This window comes from Stigmatopora nigra, chromosome 19 (genome assembly GCF_051989575.1).
Source record: "Stigmatopora nigra isolate UIUO_SnigA chromosome 19, RoL_Snig_1.1, whole genome shotgun sequence".
Lineage (NCBI taxonomy): Eukaryota > Metazoa > Chordata > Actinopteri > Syngnathiformes > Syngnathidae > Stigmatopora > Stigmatopora nigra.
The window spans coordinates 4,716,209-4,736,970 of record NC_135526.1 but is presented as its reverse complement, the minus strand read 5'-3'; the positions used below and the strand labels follow the sequence as shown (position 1 = coordinate 4,736,970).

Genomic DNA, 20,762 nt, shown 5'->3' with positions numbered 1-20,762 from the left:
CCCATGACCCTATTGAGGATAAAGCTGTTTGGAAAATGAGATGAGACATTCCAGCCAATGCTTTATGAGATAGATGTCTGAGAAAAAGAAAAAAACAACAGCCCATTAGGTGTTAAAAAAATCCAAATAAATAACACTGTATAACACATGACATACCCACAACTGATACTGTTAAAGGTTCCACTTTAATCATGTTACTTGACCAACCTTTTTGTACAAAAACAAATGCAATAAATACATATAATTAATTTAACAAAGTACAGTATTGGTGTGAATGCTATGCCTGATTAGTTTAACATAGAAATTTACCAGATTTTCAATGACAACAACAACAACAAAAAATGTCCAGGAATGATAGGGGACACCACTTTATGATTATAGAGCATTCATAATATTTATACTGACTCTTAATCTTCTAAATTGGCAGATTAAACCTGTTATACAGTGTGTACTTACCTGAGTACTTTAGGGAGGGGGGTTGAAATTTGAAGAATAAAACCAACATCTCACAGGTTTCTTCACTGAATTTATGAATTAAAAAACCCCAAAGAAACAGGAGTAGTTTTGCCTGGTGAATAGGCCTCTTTGCAAAATTAATATATAATAAAACCTTTATCTTATGGTTTTGCTGTAGGCTAGAAAACTTGGATTCTCAGACATTTTGGGTCCCGAAACCCACACGCCATCTTGTTGGGATTGTAAATTCAATTAGTTAAAAAGTAATGCGCTTTAAATCTTATGATTTAAAAATGTGTGTGAGGATATGGGCAATACTGAAGTACCTTGAGATACAAGTCACCAATCGTAGGCGTTTATTCAGATATGAGATATTAATATGACCATTGACAATTGGAGCTGCACAATGTTCATTTTCAGTTTTTGAAATACTACATTAAAAAAAGTATTTGCATTTTTTAAAGAAGAAAGGTTGGAACAGTCATTGCATTTCTATTCATTTTAAAGATGATTTTGGACTGTAGTTAAAAAGAGTGTTTTGCATTAAACTTATATCTCAAGGCACCCCTGGGACAAATTGTTATTATAATGTTGTATTGTTCCACAATAAAGTTCATGTATGAAATTGAAGGACAATCATTTGAGAAATAAAGATGGAAAAAGATTTGCTTCATAACATTAAGATGTGATCTGTCACCTAAGTTAAAGGTAAGGAGTAATCTTATGTCTTTTACAACTTGTTGGTTATTTAAAAACTTGCAAATATGTCTTGCTCTCTGGATCCAGTTTAGTAACTTCTGACATCTACCAACATTGAAGATGAAGAATCTTGTGGTGAGTAAATTGTTACCCAGTAAGGAAAAAGTGCTTCAAAACCACCATTTTGTTACTTTTTTTAAAGCTAATCAGAGAATTTCTTCAATTGAATTGATACAGTCATATCTACAGTAGGAAAGAGTTGTCCACAGGCAAAATGGGATTTCCATTTGTCTGAACATTTGCCATGTTTTTAGTAGTGTTCTTCATCACGCCTCCGCCATTGAATGTACACAAAAATGGCCGCTGCCACTCCTTCCTACCTGCCCACTCTTCTTCTATGATGGGTATGAGGAAGAGGAGGAGGAGGAGGAAGAAGAAGAGGATCACCAATGTTCTCAAGTTGGAATACTAGGCCCAGCAGCACCCTATCATGTATCGGGAAGCTGGTTGATGTCAGTCAAGTTGGTATCGTTGAGAATGAGTCTGATTCGCTCCAAAGAGTCCGCCTGTCGTATTCGTTCCATCTGCACCTGTGCACAGATTGGCCGCCAAACCAGAGAATGGAATTTGTAGACTCCAAAAAGTGCAATTAATTCATTTTCAAGTCATTTACCTGTAGCGTCTGCGAAAGCTTGACAAAGTCCTTCTGGACCTGCTCGCTGACATCCAGTTCTGTTTGCAAACGTTGAGCTCGGTCTTTCTCTTCAAATACTTGACTCTCTAGCGCTCCCTACATCAAATTGGGTCTTAATTAGAACAATTTTCAACTATCTTTACCTGCAATGTGACAGTATTTTTTTGAAATCTTTCTTTTAGTAGGAAACCAACCTTGGTTGTGTTGAGCTCTTTTAACTGCCGTTCCAAACTGATCTTCAAAACTTGGATGCTTTCCAGCATCTCCGTCTTTTGCGATAAACTGCGTTGCAACTACGCAAAAAAAAAAAAAAAGAATGTCAAGCACAATACTAGTAGGACACAGATTGTTTCAAATACTAGTTGGTGTTTATTTGTGTAATTAATGGCAACAGATTAGATGGCTATCGCTGACAATAGCAAAAAAAAAAGGAGTGAATCATGTGAGCAAACTGCATTTTGATAGACGAACCTGTTCCTTCTCCGCCTTTATCCGCTCCAGTTCCGCCTTCAAACTGGAGAAGCAAGCTGTTGGGAAAAGACAGGTTGACATAAATAGAAAAAATCCTCATAAAAATAGTGCTATAATGACTCATTCTTCTCTCAACATTTCTTCGACCAAACTGCGGGTGGGGAATTTAAAAGAGAAAGACGAGGACAAACACTGTCCTAAAAGACAAAGGACTCTTTATTGGTATTACTAAACAAGAGTTTATGCTGAGGGCAGATGTGCAGAACCCTAAAAATAACAAGAACATGAGCTAATCAATGAAAATTCTACAAAGATGACGAATGGATGCCGTTTCTGGATTGAAATGAGCCTTATTAAAAGAGTGAGTGAAAATAGGAGGAAAGAAGTGATATTGCCAAAAAAAACCAAATAATTAAAGAATCACCACTATATTAGTTCATACCACCAATGAGTGCACACGCCAATTGTCAAAGTGGAACACAATTCACTTCCTGATCGATTAGGTTCCAACTATCACTATTGGTTGCTATTGACGGAAATTGACATTCATGATCGTCAATGGCACTCATTTACTGCTATTCTTTCTTTTAGAGTCACTCCACTTTGGAGGTTCTGCTACGTTAGTGTCGTTAAATAAGTCTGAGTGACTTACTCGTACCTTCTGAGACGTCTTGATTGACAATGTGGGGGAGGGGGGGGAGCAAGAGCAAAACCAGAAAAGGATGTAAATACAAACACGGTAAGAATGGCGTGGACCTTTTCCAAATGAACCTCTCGTGTTGCTAACACTTAACGGAGCTGCAATCGGTAAAGAAGACTCACCTAATTCTTCCTTGCAGCCCTCGATCTCCATCTGCAGCGTGTCCTCCAGGTTCTCCTTGAGGCACTGCTCCGCTTGGATCTGTTCCTTGAGGAAGAGGATCTCCGCCTTGAGCTTTTCCTCAGCGTGCTCGGCAGATGTTCGTAGCGACACCGTTTCCTCGCGCAGTTGCAGCACCGTCGTTTGGAGTTCCTGAGATGACACACCACATTGATAACATCAGTATGTTGCAATATTTCCCTCATATTAAATATACTTTTTTTTACAGTAACTACAGCTTCACACATTTCTGTTCTGACACATTTTTGCGGAGGAGGCGCTTCGGGTGTTTTTTTTCAACGGGTCAGTGATTCAACAAGCCCCACGATGATAACATGCCGCTAAAAACATAACTCAAGTACATAACACCCCTGCATTTACTCCCTCAGAGTGGGCTTTAACTTTCTCCACATTTTGAGATTTTATTGGTTTATTCAGAAAAGAATGTTTGTTTGTTTTTCCCCAAGGGTATGCACAATCGGAGTGGGAAAATGGTGACAATCTATGTATGCAATGTTTGTATCAATTGTTTGTTGATCTAAAGCAAGGGTGTCAGACTCGGGTTGGTTCGCGGGCCGCTTTAACGTCAACTTGATTTCACGTGGGCTGGACCATTTTAGATATATTATTTATATAAATGGATTAAAAGGACTGGGTTAACAGCCCTGAATATTCAGTTTTTTATATATCTAAAACAATGTTTATTTTAGCTTTTTAAATGTATTTTTTAGATTTTACAAAATGATTTTTGAACTAAAAACACAGAAAAAAATATTTAAAAAATTACAATTATTGATTTAAAAAGGGGTGAAATCATTTAATATACACATATTCCTAATTTTAATTTGATCCCAAAACAGAAACTCAATTTACTTTCCCGGGCCACACAAAATGATGCAGCGGGCCAGATTTGGCCCCCGGGCCGCCACTTTGACACGTTTTTATGTGAAAAATGGTTGCTCAAAGCAGATAACTATGCAAAAAGAAAATGTTCAAACACAGAAAATAACAACGCCATTTGTGATGTGAGTTACACCCACAAACAGATGTGGCTAGAGTTGAGCACAAGCTCAAATCTTTATTTTCAATATGCTATTGCTCTGTAACAACCTGCTCATTTTCACAGAAAAAAAAGCTTTGGACGACAGTGTGAGTTTGTTTTCATGTTGTCATGTGAAGTTTGACACCACTCTAATACCTCATTCTATACTCTGTCATCTAGGTGTGACGTACTTGCACAGTTTCAGGCATGGTGAAGCCATCTTGCTGCAAAAGCTCCGTGTGGAGACGGCGTTTTCCCTGCAGGCTCTCGTTGTCCCGCTGGAGTCGGGTCAGCTCGTCGGCAACTTGCTCCCGTGACTGCACCAGCACAGCCTTGAAACCAGATCAAATTAAAGACTTTCTTTTGGCTTAAAGCATTGCCGAAACTCACCATCTGCGCCCGAGTGTTCCTTTTTGCTTCACTAAAGGCTTCCTGGAGTTTGCTGAGCAGCGTTTCCGACTCCTGGACTCGCTGAATGAGGGCGGACACCTGCCATGCAGAATGACAATTGCCTTAGTTAGGTTCAAATATTAGAGGCCCCTTTCATTTAGCTCACAGGTTAGTGGAGAGCCATATGCATCCATCATTAGAGCCACATATGACTCCTGAGCCTTAGGTTCCCTACCCCTGCTTTAAATTATGTTGTTCCTTGTAGCCCTATTTCATTCACTACCATAATCAGTTAAAGATAGCAAATTAATTTCAACTGGGAAGCCTGGCATTGAGTGTCAGACGTCCAATCCAGTTTGAGCATTCGATCACTAACAGGCCTCCCAATCAAAACGGATTGGATATCTATTGCTGTCAATGGCAGCCGATGAGTTAAAACTTGAATGAAAATGCATTTTAAAAAGCCAGAGTTTTAAAGAGTTTAGATTTTTTTGAAAGTGGCCAGTGTATATTTCAGTTAGGAGACCCCACCCCCACTATAAAATGTGCACGCATATCACCTTGGCAGTGGTTTCCTCATTCCCTAACTTCACAGAATCTTCCAGATTTTGCTTCTCCATCATCGTTTTATCCAGATGATCATTAGCCTGCCGGAGCATCGCCTGGAGTTTCTTGACCTGCAGAATGATGCGTGAAGACTCTACTGGTCAAAATGGCCGAAATGTACGAGGTATGACGTGAGGGAGACCTGGTCGCGAGTGTCGGCCTCCTGACGCTGGATGACCTGTAGTTGCTTCTCATAGTTGGAGCACATGTCGCAGCGCCGGCCCAGCTTTCGACCTGCGTTCTTTACCTGAGTTGCCAAAAAAACAAAAACAACAAAATAATATGCACTTCATTAGATACAGGTGCTATCAAAAGTACATAATGTAAATGTGATTTTTTTTATTCTTAATACAGAGCTGCATCACAATGGAATTAATGCTGCTTTATTGATTTCTTTAACATGACTAAGATGTTTTCAATAACAAAACCCATTTTTAAATTCCTTTACACAAAAATTATAATGTATTTAGTGCACCTCTTGTTGTAGCAGGTTCCATTCGCTGTCGCTGACCAGTCGGTACCCCGCGGGGGGCAAGAAAGCCGTGTCGGGAGCTTGCGAGATACTGGACAGCAGCGACGCTGTCTCCTCCTGCTCGGGCGTCATGGCCTTAATGGCCTTCTCCTGGTCTTTTGTGAGGAGGAAGTGGCTGGCCGTCAGTTTGACGGAGCTGGTGGACCACGTCTCGCCCGAACCGACGTCAGCCGTGCCGCAGTCGGCCCCCACCAGAGGCCCGAAATCCGACTCGTCCAAGAAACTGGCCGATTTGGCCTTGAGGTTCAGGCCTTGTTGGATGGACGGGGACGAGCCCAGGCTGTCCGTGGATTGGACCCTGCGGAGATTCTCCTTGTAAGGGTCCAATAGGCCGCCCGTCACCACGTCAGCATCCAGGGAGTGCAAGGAGCCGTGGGCGCTGAGGTTAGTCGGCGGCTGACCAGAAAAAAAAAAATATAGAATATATATATTAGGTGAAAAGAGAGGAGCACCATGTAAAAACTGATTCACTTTTTTTCCATTACAAAATCATACAAGTTACATACAAGTCATCATATAAATAAATAAAGGTTATAAACAATTTCACATCAACCTTTTTTTCTAGTTAGTAGTTTTACTAAGATTATGACGACAAATGATTAAAAACATTATTTCTTATTGATATTATTATACTATTATTATAATGTTGAATAATGTCCATATGTACATATGCATGTAACCAATGATTACCTCATCAATGCTCATCCCCAGGAAGATATCTTCCAATGGCTCCGTGTTGTCCGTGGCATCTTCGTCATGCAAATCCTTCACTTGGCTTAATCGTTCCTTCTCGTCTTCCTCCTGGAAGCCGTTATAGAAACATCAGGATTTTTAGCGCTTATTTCATACAACAATCAGGGGTAGTACCCCATATTAAAAGTTGACCTGGTCTTTCTTTTTGATCTCCTCCACCTGCCGCAGCTGCTCAGAAGACAGCACACTCTCGATCCTCTGCATGTCCCTCATGAGGAGGCGCTGAGACTCCAGGAACTGGTCGTTAGCTCGCTGCCACGTGTGCTTCAACTGGTTGTGCTGCTGCCGTTCCAGTTCCAGCTTGTGGCACACTGGAGCCAAAACCCAAAAAGATGTTTTTTTTCCCTTACCAAAGCTATTTATCAATATACTAATGTAATGAATGGCACCAAATTGTAAGATCTAACATCTGCTTACTGCTAAAAAAAAAATACAGCTTTATTCTTGTAAGAGTATTATTTCATAATATTACTTATTATTTATGCTGGTAACAGATGGCATATGGACATCTCACATAAACAGAATTCCCCATCTGACCACCTGCCACTAATCCATGCATAAAAACTGCTTTTTGAAGCGTAAATTGGTGGGACTAAATGTGCATTACAACAAAGAACGCGTACCTTCATGAAGCTCTTTTCGTAGTTTTTCGGCATCCTCCTGCAGGACGGACTTCTGCGTGTTGAGAACAGCCACGTACATCTCCAAATCTGTGCGACATGATTTCTCTGCCTCCAAAACATGGTTCAGCTCCTTCACCTGTGAAAGGAAATACTTTTCTCATTATTTTTTCTTTTTTTTTTACAATATAAACAGACCTTTAGAAAGACGAAAATGATGAATTTAGGATAATTTTCCTGACAATTGTATTTTTTGGATGGATATGATAACATATCCCATGTAAAATGTTTATAAAGTTATGTAAATATAAAAAATGTGTATTTTACGTAGTGAAAATGTGCACCTTGGATGCCTCCAGTTCTTTGATTCTGTCTTCAGCCGTGGAAAGCTTGGCTTTGAGTGTCCCAATCTCCTGCTCCATTGGCATGACTACCGAGCGCAGCTTTTCTGCATCTTCTTGAGCCTTCAAAGAGTGTATCACGGTCAAAAGTAGTCCACAATATAACATTTTTTCATTATTCTATTTAATTACAATCAATCTGACTTGATACAACTTGGTAATGAAAACCTGTCAAGAATAAAGTCAGGATTATTTTTGTAAAATGCAAAAAAATGCATTCATCCTTATAACAGACGTAGGGGGTGCTGGAGCCTATCTTACTCAACTATGGGGAGCAGGCAGGGGGGGACCCTGAATTGGTTGACAGCGAATCACAGAGCACAAGAAGAGGGGCAACCTTCTATGCTCGCACTCATACCTGGGGGCAATTTAGAGTGTTCAACCATGATTTTAATTAAAAAAAACAGGGATTGAACTATCAATCTCAAATGAGGTACCTCCAATTATGGTGATGGTTTGATTTTGAAACCTGTTGTCATTTGTGCTTGAAGTAGTTTTTAGTTTGTTAGAGTTTTTAAACAGCATGCATATTGATTCTCGCAAAGGTGAACATACGATGTGCACCTTTTTCATGTCATTTTCCAGGTTTTGCTCCTCTTGCCCATCAGTGAGTCGCCGCCTAAGGTCTCCCACTTCCCTCTCCTTGGCGTCACGGTACTGGCTCCACTGGGCTCTCTCCTGATCCAGACGCTGGAGGAACTGGACCTCGTACTCACGAACCGTATCTGAGGCAGGACATGACAAAAGAAAAATGATCACAACAAAGTAAAATAGAAAGAACATTATTAATGTAGTCCTCAAGCCCAGCCAAGTTTATTAAATAAAGACCATTTGAAATGAAAGCAGTAGAACAAACCATTTAAAACAAAAAAGGAAAAAAAAAACATGACACCAACAAGAGTCAAAACAAGGACATATGAATACATTTAAAGTGTTAATATATATGTGTTTATTTGTGAAAGACTAGTAGGGAATATATAGAAATAATACTCAAATAAATACTAAAATTCTATTTTAAATTTTAAATAAATATGTTAAGAATAAAATTTACAAAAACAAAATTATTATATTATTGTTATTTGAAAGCCGTTCTCAATATGTTTACCTTTTTTATTTTTGAAACTATTAATCTAAACAAAAACAATCAACAAAAGTGTGAATTATGTTTTTTTCTTTTATTTGCAATAAAAAAAACTGAAATTTTGACAATTAATTGGTCACCAAAGTCTAAACAATTGATTGATAATAAAAATAGTTGTTCATTCCATTGATAATCAATTACTTGTCAATTATTCCAGTCATTGTAGCTAACATAATAGCCAAGTGACCTGTGCAAAAACTTAATTTAAAATTCCTGACTTAAACACATCTATTGTTGTACCTTTCATGATAGCTTGCAGCGATGCCACTTCCTCCTGCCACTGGCCACGGACTTGGTCAATGGCCTCTTGTTTGGTATTCTCTGACACCGTAGCCACCGCCTTGATGGTCTCGATCTCAGAGTGGGCCTGCTCTAGCTGGATGTGGACTGAGCTCAACTCAGCCTGGGTCGACTCCAGCGCCGACATCTGCTTCTCTAAATCCTCTGCATTCGTGGAAAATCAGCACAGGTCAATAAAATCGGTCACTGCACGGCCTCCAGATAGAAAACCGACGCCCACTTACGCTCTTTGGCTACGTAGAGCTCTTTGAGCTTGGCTCTCTTCTGGTTGAACTCGGCCTCCATTTGCTGCTTGACTTTGCCGAATTCTGCCTTCTCCCGCTCCAGGGTCTCCACCTGCTTCCGGAGCTCATCTAATAAGCGACAAATGTCAACGTTAGCAGGCCGGATAAATCTGTCACTACAAAAGAAAGACAAATTAAATTATGTCAATAAAAAACTAATGTTGCTTGTTTACACTCAAACTTCAGCTCCTGCAGCCAACTCATGTCTCTTTCATTTTTTTCTTTGCTCTCCAGTGCAATATGACCCTAAATGTTGCACTTTTTATTGATTTTTTTTGTTGGATGTGTTTGTATGATACCTAGAATTGTTTGCATGTATGATTAGATTAGATTAGATCATTTTATTCATCCCATATTTGGAACATTTTAGTGTCACAGTCACAAGAAGGTGAGAATACAGACACAGGAAAATACATTTTAGACATAAATAAGTAATAAATACATTAATAAATTAATAAGTACAGAAATAAATAAGTTTTACATAATAAATATATAGATAAATAATATGTATCTACAATTAATAACAAAATGTTGACCAAAAATTCCTAATTTATACACAATTTATTACAGGGAATAAAACGTGAAAGGAATTTCAAAATTGTCCTTAACTTGCTGAATTATATTTTTGAGATCATGAGAAAACTTAAAGGGGGATGAAAATGCAGTTTTTCTATCTAAATATATGTCAAATTTGGTGTTGAAAATTATCGATGACAAAGTGGAATCTTGCAAGCTGGAGAATGTAAACTGAGAAAAAATGAAAACATAAATGATTTTGTTTGCAAAATAAAATGTGAGTGTTATTACCCATAATGATGATCAGCTCTAATGAGCCGCTTAGGTTGCAGTTTACGCTGCATGATAACACTTAGCAGGTTAGCACAATATCCAGCATCTAGCCAGTGAAAATAAATGTGGATCGCTATGGAAATCTGCCACATGCTATTTATTTATAAACCATATCAATATATATCAACAACATGGGTTAATAACGAGTGACATGCACTGTTTCATGTGTATGTCTGCACGACACGTCGCCCAATGGGGAGGCTAATAGGCTAATGCTGTCAGAAGATGCAGAGGCCGCTCGCTATTAAGCAGCGTTGCACAGACAGACGTGTTATAAAACACAAGAAATTTTACCGTCATGCTGGGATGACAGGGGAGGTCCCGAGGCCTGATCGGCCATGCTTTTGTGGGGGATCTTGACGATGTAGGAAGAGGGTCCCAGCTAGGAGTGTCCCAAAAGATAGGCTAACAACATGACAGCCGCAGTCAAGCAAGCTAGGGAGAGAAAAGCCACGTCCGGTTGAGCCTTCAAAGTTAATGTATAAAAGTGGATATAGTTGTGTCATGTGCAATGAAATGTCTATAAAAACCCCAGTTTGATATTCTAATTATAGTACATCTTAGTGTTACAATTGTTCTACTTCTACACCTTATTTGGTATTTAAATTTATAATGTATTTGCAATGCATATGATAAGAGTATATCTGCAATGTTCTGGTTTTTACTTTCAAAATAAGTGTTCACATGAGAATATGTATGTGTGTATATATATATATATATATATATATATATATATATATATATATATATATATATATATATATATATATATATATATATATATATATATATATATATATATATATATATATATATATATATATATATATATATATATATATATATATATATATATATATATATATATATATATATATATATATATATATATATATATATATATATATATATATATATATATATATATATATATATATATATATATATATATATATACATACATACATATATATAAACATACATACACACATATATACACATATACATACACACATATACATACACACATATACATACACACATATATATACACACATATATAGTATGTATATACATTTTTGTTCACACGGTGTAACAGGTTGATGAAAGCATTTTGTGTTTGTGCACACTTGACTTGTCATGGTCACAAACAAAAAAAGTCCCTCGAGTCACATTTGGTCTGCCATGCCGCATGAGTCAAAGCGTCAAAAAGAGGAAGTGTCCGATGCTCTTGTTTCCAATACACTTTGCTGAATGTGAGCCAGAAGCTCTCATGTCTTGCGTTAATTTGAACTTGTAAACTTTGTCTGAAATGGATCTTCTGCGAAATTACTTCTGGCTGTGGCTCATTCTCGCTATCATTTTTACTAGTTTGTTTATATGCATCATCTTCATCTTCATCAACAAGTGCATCAGACAGAAAGGTTGGTTCCCTAAAAATGTATACATATACCAAAAAAAACCCTCATCATCTCTTATTTATAGTTTTTCAAAATATTTTATTTATAGTTTTCATACATTTAAAAAATGGTTTCATGTTATTTAGATTGAGTATTTAATACAATTTAGTTTGAGTTTTCCCATATTCTTTACCATACTATTAATAGTGTTTTATCTGATTGACATTTTTAGTGCTACTTTATCATTTTATCTTTTACGCATACAAGTATATTTTTGACATCGATTAAATTATGAAAGTTCTCAATATCGTAAAGGCACAGGGAGCCAAAGTTTACCACAAAAAAATGCATTTTTTTTTATCTGATGTCATGCAAGAAGTATTAAAGATAAGCTTTTGAGGAGTGGTTTTATTAAAATGTGCTGAAAGTGGCTTCTGCACGTAAAAGTACATATTGCGGTAAACACCACCAAAAACATGAGCCGGTTAGTACGAAGAAACTACAAAGCTCAATTCATTTTTTCCCAGGAATTCGAAAGTGACATCCAAAAAGCAACTTGGCGTCCAATAAAAATTTTGTTGCCCATTTCCAGACATCATGACCCAGCACTTTTTTTTATCTGGATTTTCTTCCTTTTAAAAAAATGAGCTGGAGAGTTTTACTTCTTCCCTCATGGGCTTAATTTATTTTCAATATCCGTGTAATGTTTTTCTCCGAATGAGGACCTTTCAACTAGAATTACCGCACATATCACAAAATATCTGAAGTGTTATACTCTCAGTTAATCTTATTGATTTGAACCACATCTCTAACTTTAAAAACTGCATTGCAACACAAAAAAAGCATAAAAACTGAAATAAAATAAAAAAATATCCAATGGGTGTGGCACGCAAAAACAAGGATGAAAATAAATTTTCTGTCTCAAAAAAAAGGTATAACATTGTTCAAATTTAACAAATTAGTGCATTATTCGACCCACTTTATGATTTTGAGTCTTTAGGTTAATAATTTCACTCAGTGAATATTATTTGTACACATTGCAAGTTATGCTAATGCAACACTTGTCATTTTTATTTACAAAATAATATGCAATATAATAAGAACATCTTGGTAAAAGCTAAAAATATTTAAATTAAAGGAATATTACTGGATTCCATTGGCACAATAGTATCTAATTTTATTGGCACATTAATGGTTGTAACATTTTTTGCACCCTCAATTCAGAAGAGGAAGGGTGTCTATTAGCTTTTTGACTGTGACTTCACACTATCATGATATTAACTCATTCACTGCCATTGACAGGTTTAGCGACAAATGAAAACATGACAGGTCAACCAAGGCTGAACCATTCGTCAAAAGCATTACCATAACTTAAATCTGGCTTTCAACTCTAAAATGCACACATTTACTTAAATGTTATAATTGTATAAATTTCTATTACGAGCATCTTTATTTGATGAGCTCAGATGTAACATTAATGAATGGCTTGTCAAACAAAGGTAGTATGTTTTATATAAGCAGATAAAGTGAAAAATAAAGTCCCTCAAATGATTCATGTTTAATTTTTTATTTTTTTGCTTATTACCCACATTTTGTGTTCATGTTTTTCTCTTTTTTTTGTCCCACAGGGTCACACCAGCGATTATCAGCAAGTCGCAGATATTCTGAAGACAAGTAATAACAAATATAGTTGAAGTGTTTACCATCATGTTTAAATTGACATGTTATATTAAAAAGTGCAGGTAGCTCCTTAAAGGGAAATAACCATCCTTTCCACCTCCCAAAATACCAAACAATTTTAGTTATATTACATCTTTTGATGTTTATCAGGCCATTATGGCATTACAGTAATTGTAAATATTCATCTTGTATTTAAATATTCATTTATTTCCACATCATCTCACAGGGACTCAAAAAAATATGAAGAATGTAGGTTTCCAAAACCACCTTTGCCTCCTCGCACTCAATTCCTACTGCCTGGTAAAATTTAATATACACTACTTTAAATCATCCGAATTACCGGATTCAACATGAATATCTGAACCAATTAAAACGTGCTATGTTTTTGAAAATAATAATGTTAAGCAAAAACATGGTTAACGATTACATTTGAATCCAATCCATTTTATGTTTTTGTTTTTTAGAGGCTCAAAGCTATGAGAATATTCCAGAGGTCACAGAGGAAAGACTTATAACAATATCCCAGAGTCCAGGTGACCTTGAATCTGATCATACGCATCTCCTGGACGAACAGTCTTACCAGAACCACGATGAGGATCTGATCAAACATCAAAAAGACCAGACCCTTATTAACTTGGATTATCAAAACGGGAAACTGAACGACTATCAAAAACAAAATCGTAACTTCAGCGCATCCCAAAATGATGATCTAACCCTGACTCATTTCCAAATTCAAGACCACTTAAGCAATCACCCTAACCAAGATCCAAAACTACAGACCCTCCACAATCAAGATCAATCTCCGGTCGACCTTCCCGACGACTACGTTCAGATTACTGACGAGCATTCAGATTATGTAGAAGTGAAGGATGAAGATGAAGATGTGCTTGAGGAAGAACTGGACTTAATGGAAGGCAATGGTGAGGACTATGATGACATCGGAGAAGAAATTCACGAGGAGAAGGACTATGATGATATTTTTTGAGTCTCCATTCGGGAGAGGATAAACATTTTGGTCCATTGGGGTCTCTTTAAGGCAGGGATGGGCTAACTTATGACTCAGGAGTCATTATGTGGCTCTTTTGATGGATGCATATGGCTCTCCGCTAACCTGGGAGGTAAAATATGCAAAATGCTGTTGAGAGTTCAGTCCAAAATACACCAATAGGAGTGTCACGTCTGCACTGAGGCCAAAACAATGGCACTGAAACATGATCATTTACTGCCACAGCCCTCCCAGTTCAAATGGATTGGACGTCTGCTCTCGTCGAAAACTGCCGATGAGTTAAACATGAGATGCAAATTAATAATAAAAGACAAAAGTTGAGAGCATTTGTGCTGTTGTGCCAACAGGGCCTTAAGATGTCTTGACAATCATCAACTGCTTGCCTCAGGCAATGTTTTTTTTTCTAACCCTAACCCCAGCACAGTTGAAGAAGAAGAAAAAATAGATCGCTTTGGCGTTAACTAACTGATGAAAATAACGATCGCTTCTTCAGTCATAATCAATAATTCGGTCAATAATTTATGGCTGCCATTGACGGCAATTGACGTTCAAATCCTTTTAACAACCTTTTTCATGGTAGTTGAAATGCTTTGGACGTCTATAGCTCTAAATGGCACTTCCCTTGTGTGACCTATAGGTGTTTGTAATTTGTCATCAACCCCTGTCTGTGTATTTAAACCCCCGTGTTTCGGTAAGTCTTTGATGGGAGTGTTGTTTTGTGTTTTTCTGTGTCCGTAAGTAATGTAACAGGTTTGCGAAGAGCCATATACACCGATCAAAAGAGCCACGTGTGGCTCCTGAGCCATAGGTTCCCTACCCCTGCCCTACTAGTATAGTACTCACCACCACAAAACCAAATCTAGCTTTTACTTTCCAAGCCACATACTAGCTTTGGCCTCTTACCTTGGTGGACTTAACCGGATGTTTCTTACAGTAGTCGCTAGCTTATTTTGGCTGACATGTCTCTTGCATTCACATTCCAACGTGAGCCGCCGCCAGCATCGAGATGTGAGGCGGGCGCGCAGAGGACTTTCTGCCTTCCCCAAACTGTCTTTTGTCTGATCTTAAAGGACTGGAAATCCTAAACACCAAAAAATGGAGGCGATCGCTAGCCCGGACGGCTACAGGTCTCTCAACACCGGTGAGCTGAGGGAGCTTTTACAAAGCGACGACAAAATGGAGCAAATCATTCGACTCAATGAGAAGGTGGGTTGGTTGTAAGCGATCAGTATCCGCTCCCCTTAATGTACCTCCACTGATGTTCTCGGATCTATCTGTTTATTTATTTATTTGAAATTGTTTATAAACCTCCAACTACGTATGACAACGAAGGATTTTTTTTTTGACGTTTTGTTATAACAAATCCCCATTACGTGGTTTGTCGATTGACTGCGTTGGCGAGCAGTCGATTTTTATTAAAATTACGTTCGAATCAAATAACGTATTGGATTGATTGATTGATGGTCAAGACGAATTGAATTCATATGCTCATCCATTGAATGTTGGGTATTTAATCATCATCCCTACCTGGAAACACCCATATGTTATGCTGCTGGATACCATGGCTACCCTTTCCTTCCTTTGTGGCTTCAACCAGAACCCCGTTTAGAACAATACACAATTTTACTGAATTCCCTATTTCTTCTACGTTTAGATCACCATTGTTATTACACTTCTTATAACACACATGTTGTATCCCCATGTAATAATTTGTCTGTACTTGGAAGCATTGATCTATTTTTTTTCGATGGAAATTTAAACTTTCACAACTGCATGTTGTCATTGGACTGTGCCACTGAGTGCTTAAGGATAAAGCATTGAATTCAAACAAAAATGATCTTAATTGTGGATATGCCTCCTTTTTGTCTAATTCAACCATGCAGTATTAACAAATATTGCTGGAGCTTTTAAAAGTTTGCCTGGTAGGATGAAAGTTAATGTGTAAATTTGCATTTTAATGCAATTAATTTGACTCATCCAGTTTGTCAATGAAGTTCCGCACGCATTGCGGCACATGCCAGAAATCTGACTGGTTTTATGGTGACCTTACTGGCGTCCGGGGATTCTCTTTGTCATGCAGTCACCATGTAAGCATCTTACATCAGGCTTCACGTTGCTTTTAAGGGTTAAAAATTCCAAGAATGTTATGTGATCTTGTGTCAATACAAAAAGAAATCCATGGATTGACTTTTACATGCTCTTTAATTTACTGAAATTCTGAACTGACTGATGCTTTGCCCTGAGGTCACAGTTTATAATTAAAACAGTGGTGCTGAGTTTACATAGTGAATGCTACCACTGATTTGCAAAGTCCTCTCCTTTCTTACTAAAAGGATGCGACATTTGACACCACGCAGCGAGGAGGATTCCAGTGAATGAGGACCACGACAATGTTGGGCTCCGTCCAAACACGCACATCAGCTGGATGCCTGTGATGTAAAATTTTGTCCCCTGGTTCCCCCCAGTCCAGCCTGGTAACAAGTACATGTGAATGGTGCCCCGTCCAGCGTATCGTGTCTTTGTTTGTGGTCTGGCAGGGTATGCCACAAGCACGCATGGGTTCTCATGTGTTGCTTCTTGGGCCTCTTTTGAAAGTTCTGTTTGCAATGTGACTGGGAACTTCCAACTGCTATTTCACCAGAATCCCTTTTCTCCATGGTTATTTAGGGTTTCAATCTTGTTTGTTCGATTGTGTTTCCACTGATTCCCGAAGACTAAAGCCAATGGCGCTAGTGATGAACCTGCTGTTGTTAGTGTATTTTTCCGCACTGTAACGTGCAATTAAAAGATAATTTTCTGAAAGTGTGCCTTGTAATCCCATGCGCCTTATATTTAGATCAATTTTGGTTAATATTGTAAAAAGAAATCCTCATTGATGTATAACACAACCACTACTACTATCATTACTACTAGAGCTCCATATAATGGCTGTATACCACAACCCACTACTACTACAGCTCATCTAGTGCATCTATAAAAATACCACTACTACCAAAACTACCTCAGATCCATCTAGTGGATCCATTAAAAACACTACTTAAACTACTACAGCTCTATTTATTAGATTTATAACACCCCCTATTACCATTACTACTTCTATAATCACATGTCCATTTAGTGGATGTATGACACAATCCCTACTTACTACTACTACCAGTACCATGACTACTACTGCGTCTTATACTCAGGTGGGCCCTATAAATGAAAAAAAATTAAGTTAGTCCATTCATTGAATATGCGCCTTATACTGTAGTACGCCTTATACTTCAGTGCTCCTTATAGTGCGGAAAATACGGTACTCTTTTCTCGTTCATTTGGCCTGTACGCAAAAACGTATCAAAAGCACCAGTGTGCTCCTCTTTTCATAGCTCCAGTCACTCTAGTCAAGTGACACGCTTCATTTATCTGGCAATAATAGCATTATGCAAAGTGACTTAGTCATTATGATCCACTATGATGAATCATTGGTACCATTTTATTTTTTTTAACTATTGAAAAGCAACTGTCCTGTTATGTAATTGCCTTGAGCTTTAATTATGTTATGCATCAATAGATTGGCTACAAGCCTCAGGCGAGAGTCTGATTTAAACTACTAGATACACACATTCTGATTACTATTAACATGTTAACCTATTTTAACTCTTATGATGCCATCTCTGTCAGTGGGACTGTCACAGCGGGTTACAACAATGCGACCTTTCGTTGTCATCTCGGCTCCCACGATCCCTCAGAGTGTCATCTTTCAGTGTTGGCTATATCCAAACAAAACTGTTCAGTTTCAATCGGATAAGCCCCGACATGACTGTGACGAGGCAGGGTGTGTTATCTTCTTCCATGCGGGTAAAGGGTAAAATAAATAGCAAACTTTTTTTTGTGAATTCTGCAGCTTTTTAGACTTTGGTGACCTGTAAAAAAAAATTAATGTATCCCTCCAGAAACTGCTTTTGGGCTTTCTGTGACTCTTTGGAATGAAAGAGTGTGAGGCTGAGCTGATGTGTTAGACAAAAAGCAGTTTTATTACACCCCTCTGCCAGACTGCATTGCTCAAACCATAATGGGAATGTGTTTGAATAATTTAATACTGTTTTCTCTTGACTAACAGACAGTTAATGTTTTCTCTGCATTTTGGAGAGCCCTTTGAATTTTCATACAATATGTATGGACAAAACCAAATAATTAATTTACAAATACTACTCTAAGTTTAATCTTTGCCTACATTTTCACTGTAGAGAGCAATGCCAATTTTTTTTTTTTGTTAATTCTGTATGTAGTGGTACTTTGTTTTATCACACATTGGTGTTTTATGTATTAAGTTGCATACATAGAAAGCCCGAGGAAGCTAATTAACACAAAAAAAACAGGGAAACCAGACAAAAAAAACCCCCTACCCAACAAACGAAAAAGTATTGGAAAACAATCAAATGCTCTGCCTATAATTCACTATTGTTGTAAGCGTTCGAAGGACATGTTGGCTGACGTCGTTTGTCGTCCTTTTTTTCCGGGCTTCACTAAATAAAAGGATGCTGCTCATTTCCTGAGAAAACGTCCACTTTTATCCGGAGGAAACAGAACAGCGAGCTTCGTCTTGAATGTTTCAGACAGCTTCAAAGGGCGCCCGTCAACACGTCAAAAACGTCCTTCAGCCAAAACAGCCTTCCCCTCCCCCATGTAAGGCATGTACATAAAGTGTAAAGCCTGCCCACTTGATCCCTTTTGATAAAAATAAACCCACCGTCACCTGATCTCCTCAGGAATACCATTATGCACAGTGTGTTTATCGTATAATGTATGTTTCTCTCTATGAAGTTCTTGACATTTCTATTTGGTGTAGTTTTTAAGTGTAAAATATGTTTTATATGGTCGTTGCTTCAGAAATGTGTATGTCACGGACTTCTTCAAGCGGGTGTTTCTGTAAGAAAAAGAAAGAAGAAAAAAAGAAAACAAAAACAAATTTTATCACCCAGACATTTTTGACCTCACTGTGCCATGTAGCGGAAAAATGGCTGTGGCCTTGTTGTTCAAGGCCCGGTGGGCACAGCCAAGGTGGTCTGAATGGTGATGGTGATCAGTTCAGGCAGTTCCCTTTTGCCTCCAACACGCACACAAATTGTAATCAAAAAAAAAAGGGAGAAAAAAAATTCTCCCCATATGTCAAATTTAAATGCCTTATCTACGATTACAGAAGTGTAAAAAAAACAACAACAATGGACTTGTGTTGTGCTTCCAGTTCCAGGAGCTCCAAGTGGACAGAGAAATGATGCTGGTGTCCAATCGCAGCCTGGCCGACAACAGCCTGGCCCGGCAGCCCCGCCTTAATAATGGTCGAATCCAGTTGGCAGAAAAATACAGGGAGCTCTCCAACCTGGCCAATGTTTGCTGGGAAAAACAGAGTCAACTTGGTGAGTTGAGCCTAGAAGCGGAGAAAAGACGGAGAAGCGGGCGGGCTGAGGTTGGAGTGTTGTTTATTTTTTTTGCTTTAAGTTCCTTTTTAAATGTCAGGGGAGACATGTCAAGACTTGAGAGGCCATGATGACATGGCCACGAGTTCGAATACCAAGCCAAGGGACAGCCAAATGTCCTTGTAGTTGTAGACAATGTCGCTGTAAATAGTCTGGGATGTATCAAGGATACCAAAAAAAAGGTTTGGAGTACTCGAAGGATAATTCCAAAATTCTTCATCTTTGACATTAATCTTTCAGACCATTATAATGGCGTTTTAAAATGTACAAGATTAGGGACCTGACCTCTCCATCCTGAGTTTTGTATGCTCAGCATGCTTAGTCATGAATGATGTTTAATTTTATATTCTGTGAGCACTGCACTTTTTTTCAAACGACAAAAAAATAGAAATGATTTCATCCCCCACTTTTCCTGTGGTTTTGCTTGTCACCAACCATTTCACTTCATAGCAGTTTTTTGAGAAAGACTCAATTTTTAGACATTTTTTTTACTTAAACCACATTACAACCAAGTGAACAAAGTTGCTGACTCACTTTGGCCTAGTTGACAAAAATGACAAAAAGTTATCATTGGCCTGAGCTCTTAAAAAGATTAATAAACAGAACAAAGCATAAAATTCCCATGACAAAGCAAGGCCACAATACGGTTAAGATGGGGGGCTACAAATAATTGTTTCATTGGCCTCATTGGTCCCCCAAGCCACAATTTTGGGAGCCATTCTGTTTAACAAGTAGAAGCACTGACTAAGGTTTGTCTAAAGTTAGTGTTTTACGTGTGGCTGCATCTGATAAATTTGAATGAAATCACTCTTTGTTTCGCAACTGTGACGTTTTCATGGTGCATTTGGCAAAACTGCAAATCTCTTGTCAGCCTTTGAAAAAACTCTTGACTTTGAGAAGGGTCATCAATTGCTCTGAAAAAGAAACCTCAGCATGACTTTGGCGTTTGGTCATGGGAACCAAATGTGCCATATTAAATTCCAGCAGGAAGCCGCTGCAGTTGTCAAGGAATTTAGTGGAGTGAAGGGGGCCTCGTTTGGTATTTGACAGATGATGTCCCTCTAAGCTTCAGCCCTAAAATTCGAAGATTTGCAGTCGCACCGGAGAAAATCTTGTCAGT

General features: G+C 38.0%; 2 protein-coding genes across 4 annotated transcripts in view; one reads left to right on the top strand and one right to left on the bottom strand.

The window, feature by feature from the left end:
* Positions 1-166: 166 nt before the first annotated feature.
* rabep1 (rabaptin, RAB GTPase binding effector protein 1) lies at positions 167-15,449 on the bottom strand. Its single transcript, XM_077739872.1, has 19 exons — positions 15,087-15,449; positions 10,392-10,532; positions 9,189-9,317; positions 8,905-9,108; positions 8,088-8,248; positions 7,467-7,586; positions 7,126-7,261; positions 6,635-6,813; positions 6,440-6,550; positions 5,693-6,145; positions 5,360-5,464; positions 5,172-5,288; positions 4,612-4,710; positions 4,413-4,553; positions 3,143-3,332; positions 2,321-2,376; positions 2,044-2,142; positions 1,829-1,945; positions 167-1,745 (listed from the first exon to the last, which is right to left on the bottom strand). Exons 2-19 carry the CDS (start codon positions 10,435-10,437, stop codon positions 1,644-1,646), a joined length of 2,565 nt encoding a protein of 854 aa, XP_077595998.1. The 5' UTR covers positions 10,438-10,532; positions 15,087-15,449; the 3' UTR covers positions 167-1,643.
* LOC144212205 (vacuolar protein sorting-associated protein 37D-like) overlaps positions 11,320-20,762 on the top strand; it is a 22,342-nt gene continuing 12,899 nt past the window's right edge. The window contains exons 1-5 of one of the 3 annotated variants that reach the window (XM_077739880.1): positions 11,341-11,521; positions 13,126-13,171; positions 13,404-13,477; positions 13,642-15,389; positions 19,411-19,582. In XM_077739880.1, the coding sequence (XP_077596006.1) occupies positions 15,279-15,389; positions 19,411-19,582 (283 nt within the window). In that variant the 5' untranslated portion in view covers positions 11,341-11,521; positions 13,126-13,171; positions 13,404-13,477; positions 13,642-15,278. Of the gene's footprint in view, positions 11,522-13,125; positions 13,172-13,387; positions 13,478-13,641; positions 15,390-19,410; positions 19,583-20,762 lie in introns of those variants that run through there. The other 2 variants (XM_077739882.1, XM_077739881.1) reach the window with 2 other exon arrangements.

Excerpts from the sequence above, each read along its gene's own strand:
- rabep1 (XM_077739872.1), bottom strand. The coding sequence starts at position 10,437 with ATGGCCGATCAGGCCTCGGGACCTCCCCTGTCATCCCAGCATGACG. Across the intron at positions 6,146-6,439 it reads TGGGGATGAGCATTGATGAG|CCGCCGACTAACCTCAGCGC; the intron begins GTAATCATTGGT and ends TTTTCTGGTCAG. Across the intron at positions 5,465-5,692 it reads GGAACCTGCTACAACAAGAG|GTAAAGAACGCAGGTCGAAA; the intron begins GTGCACTAAATA and ends TTGGCAACTCAG.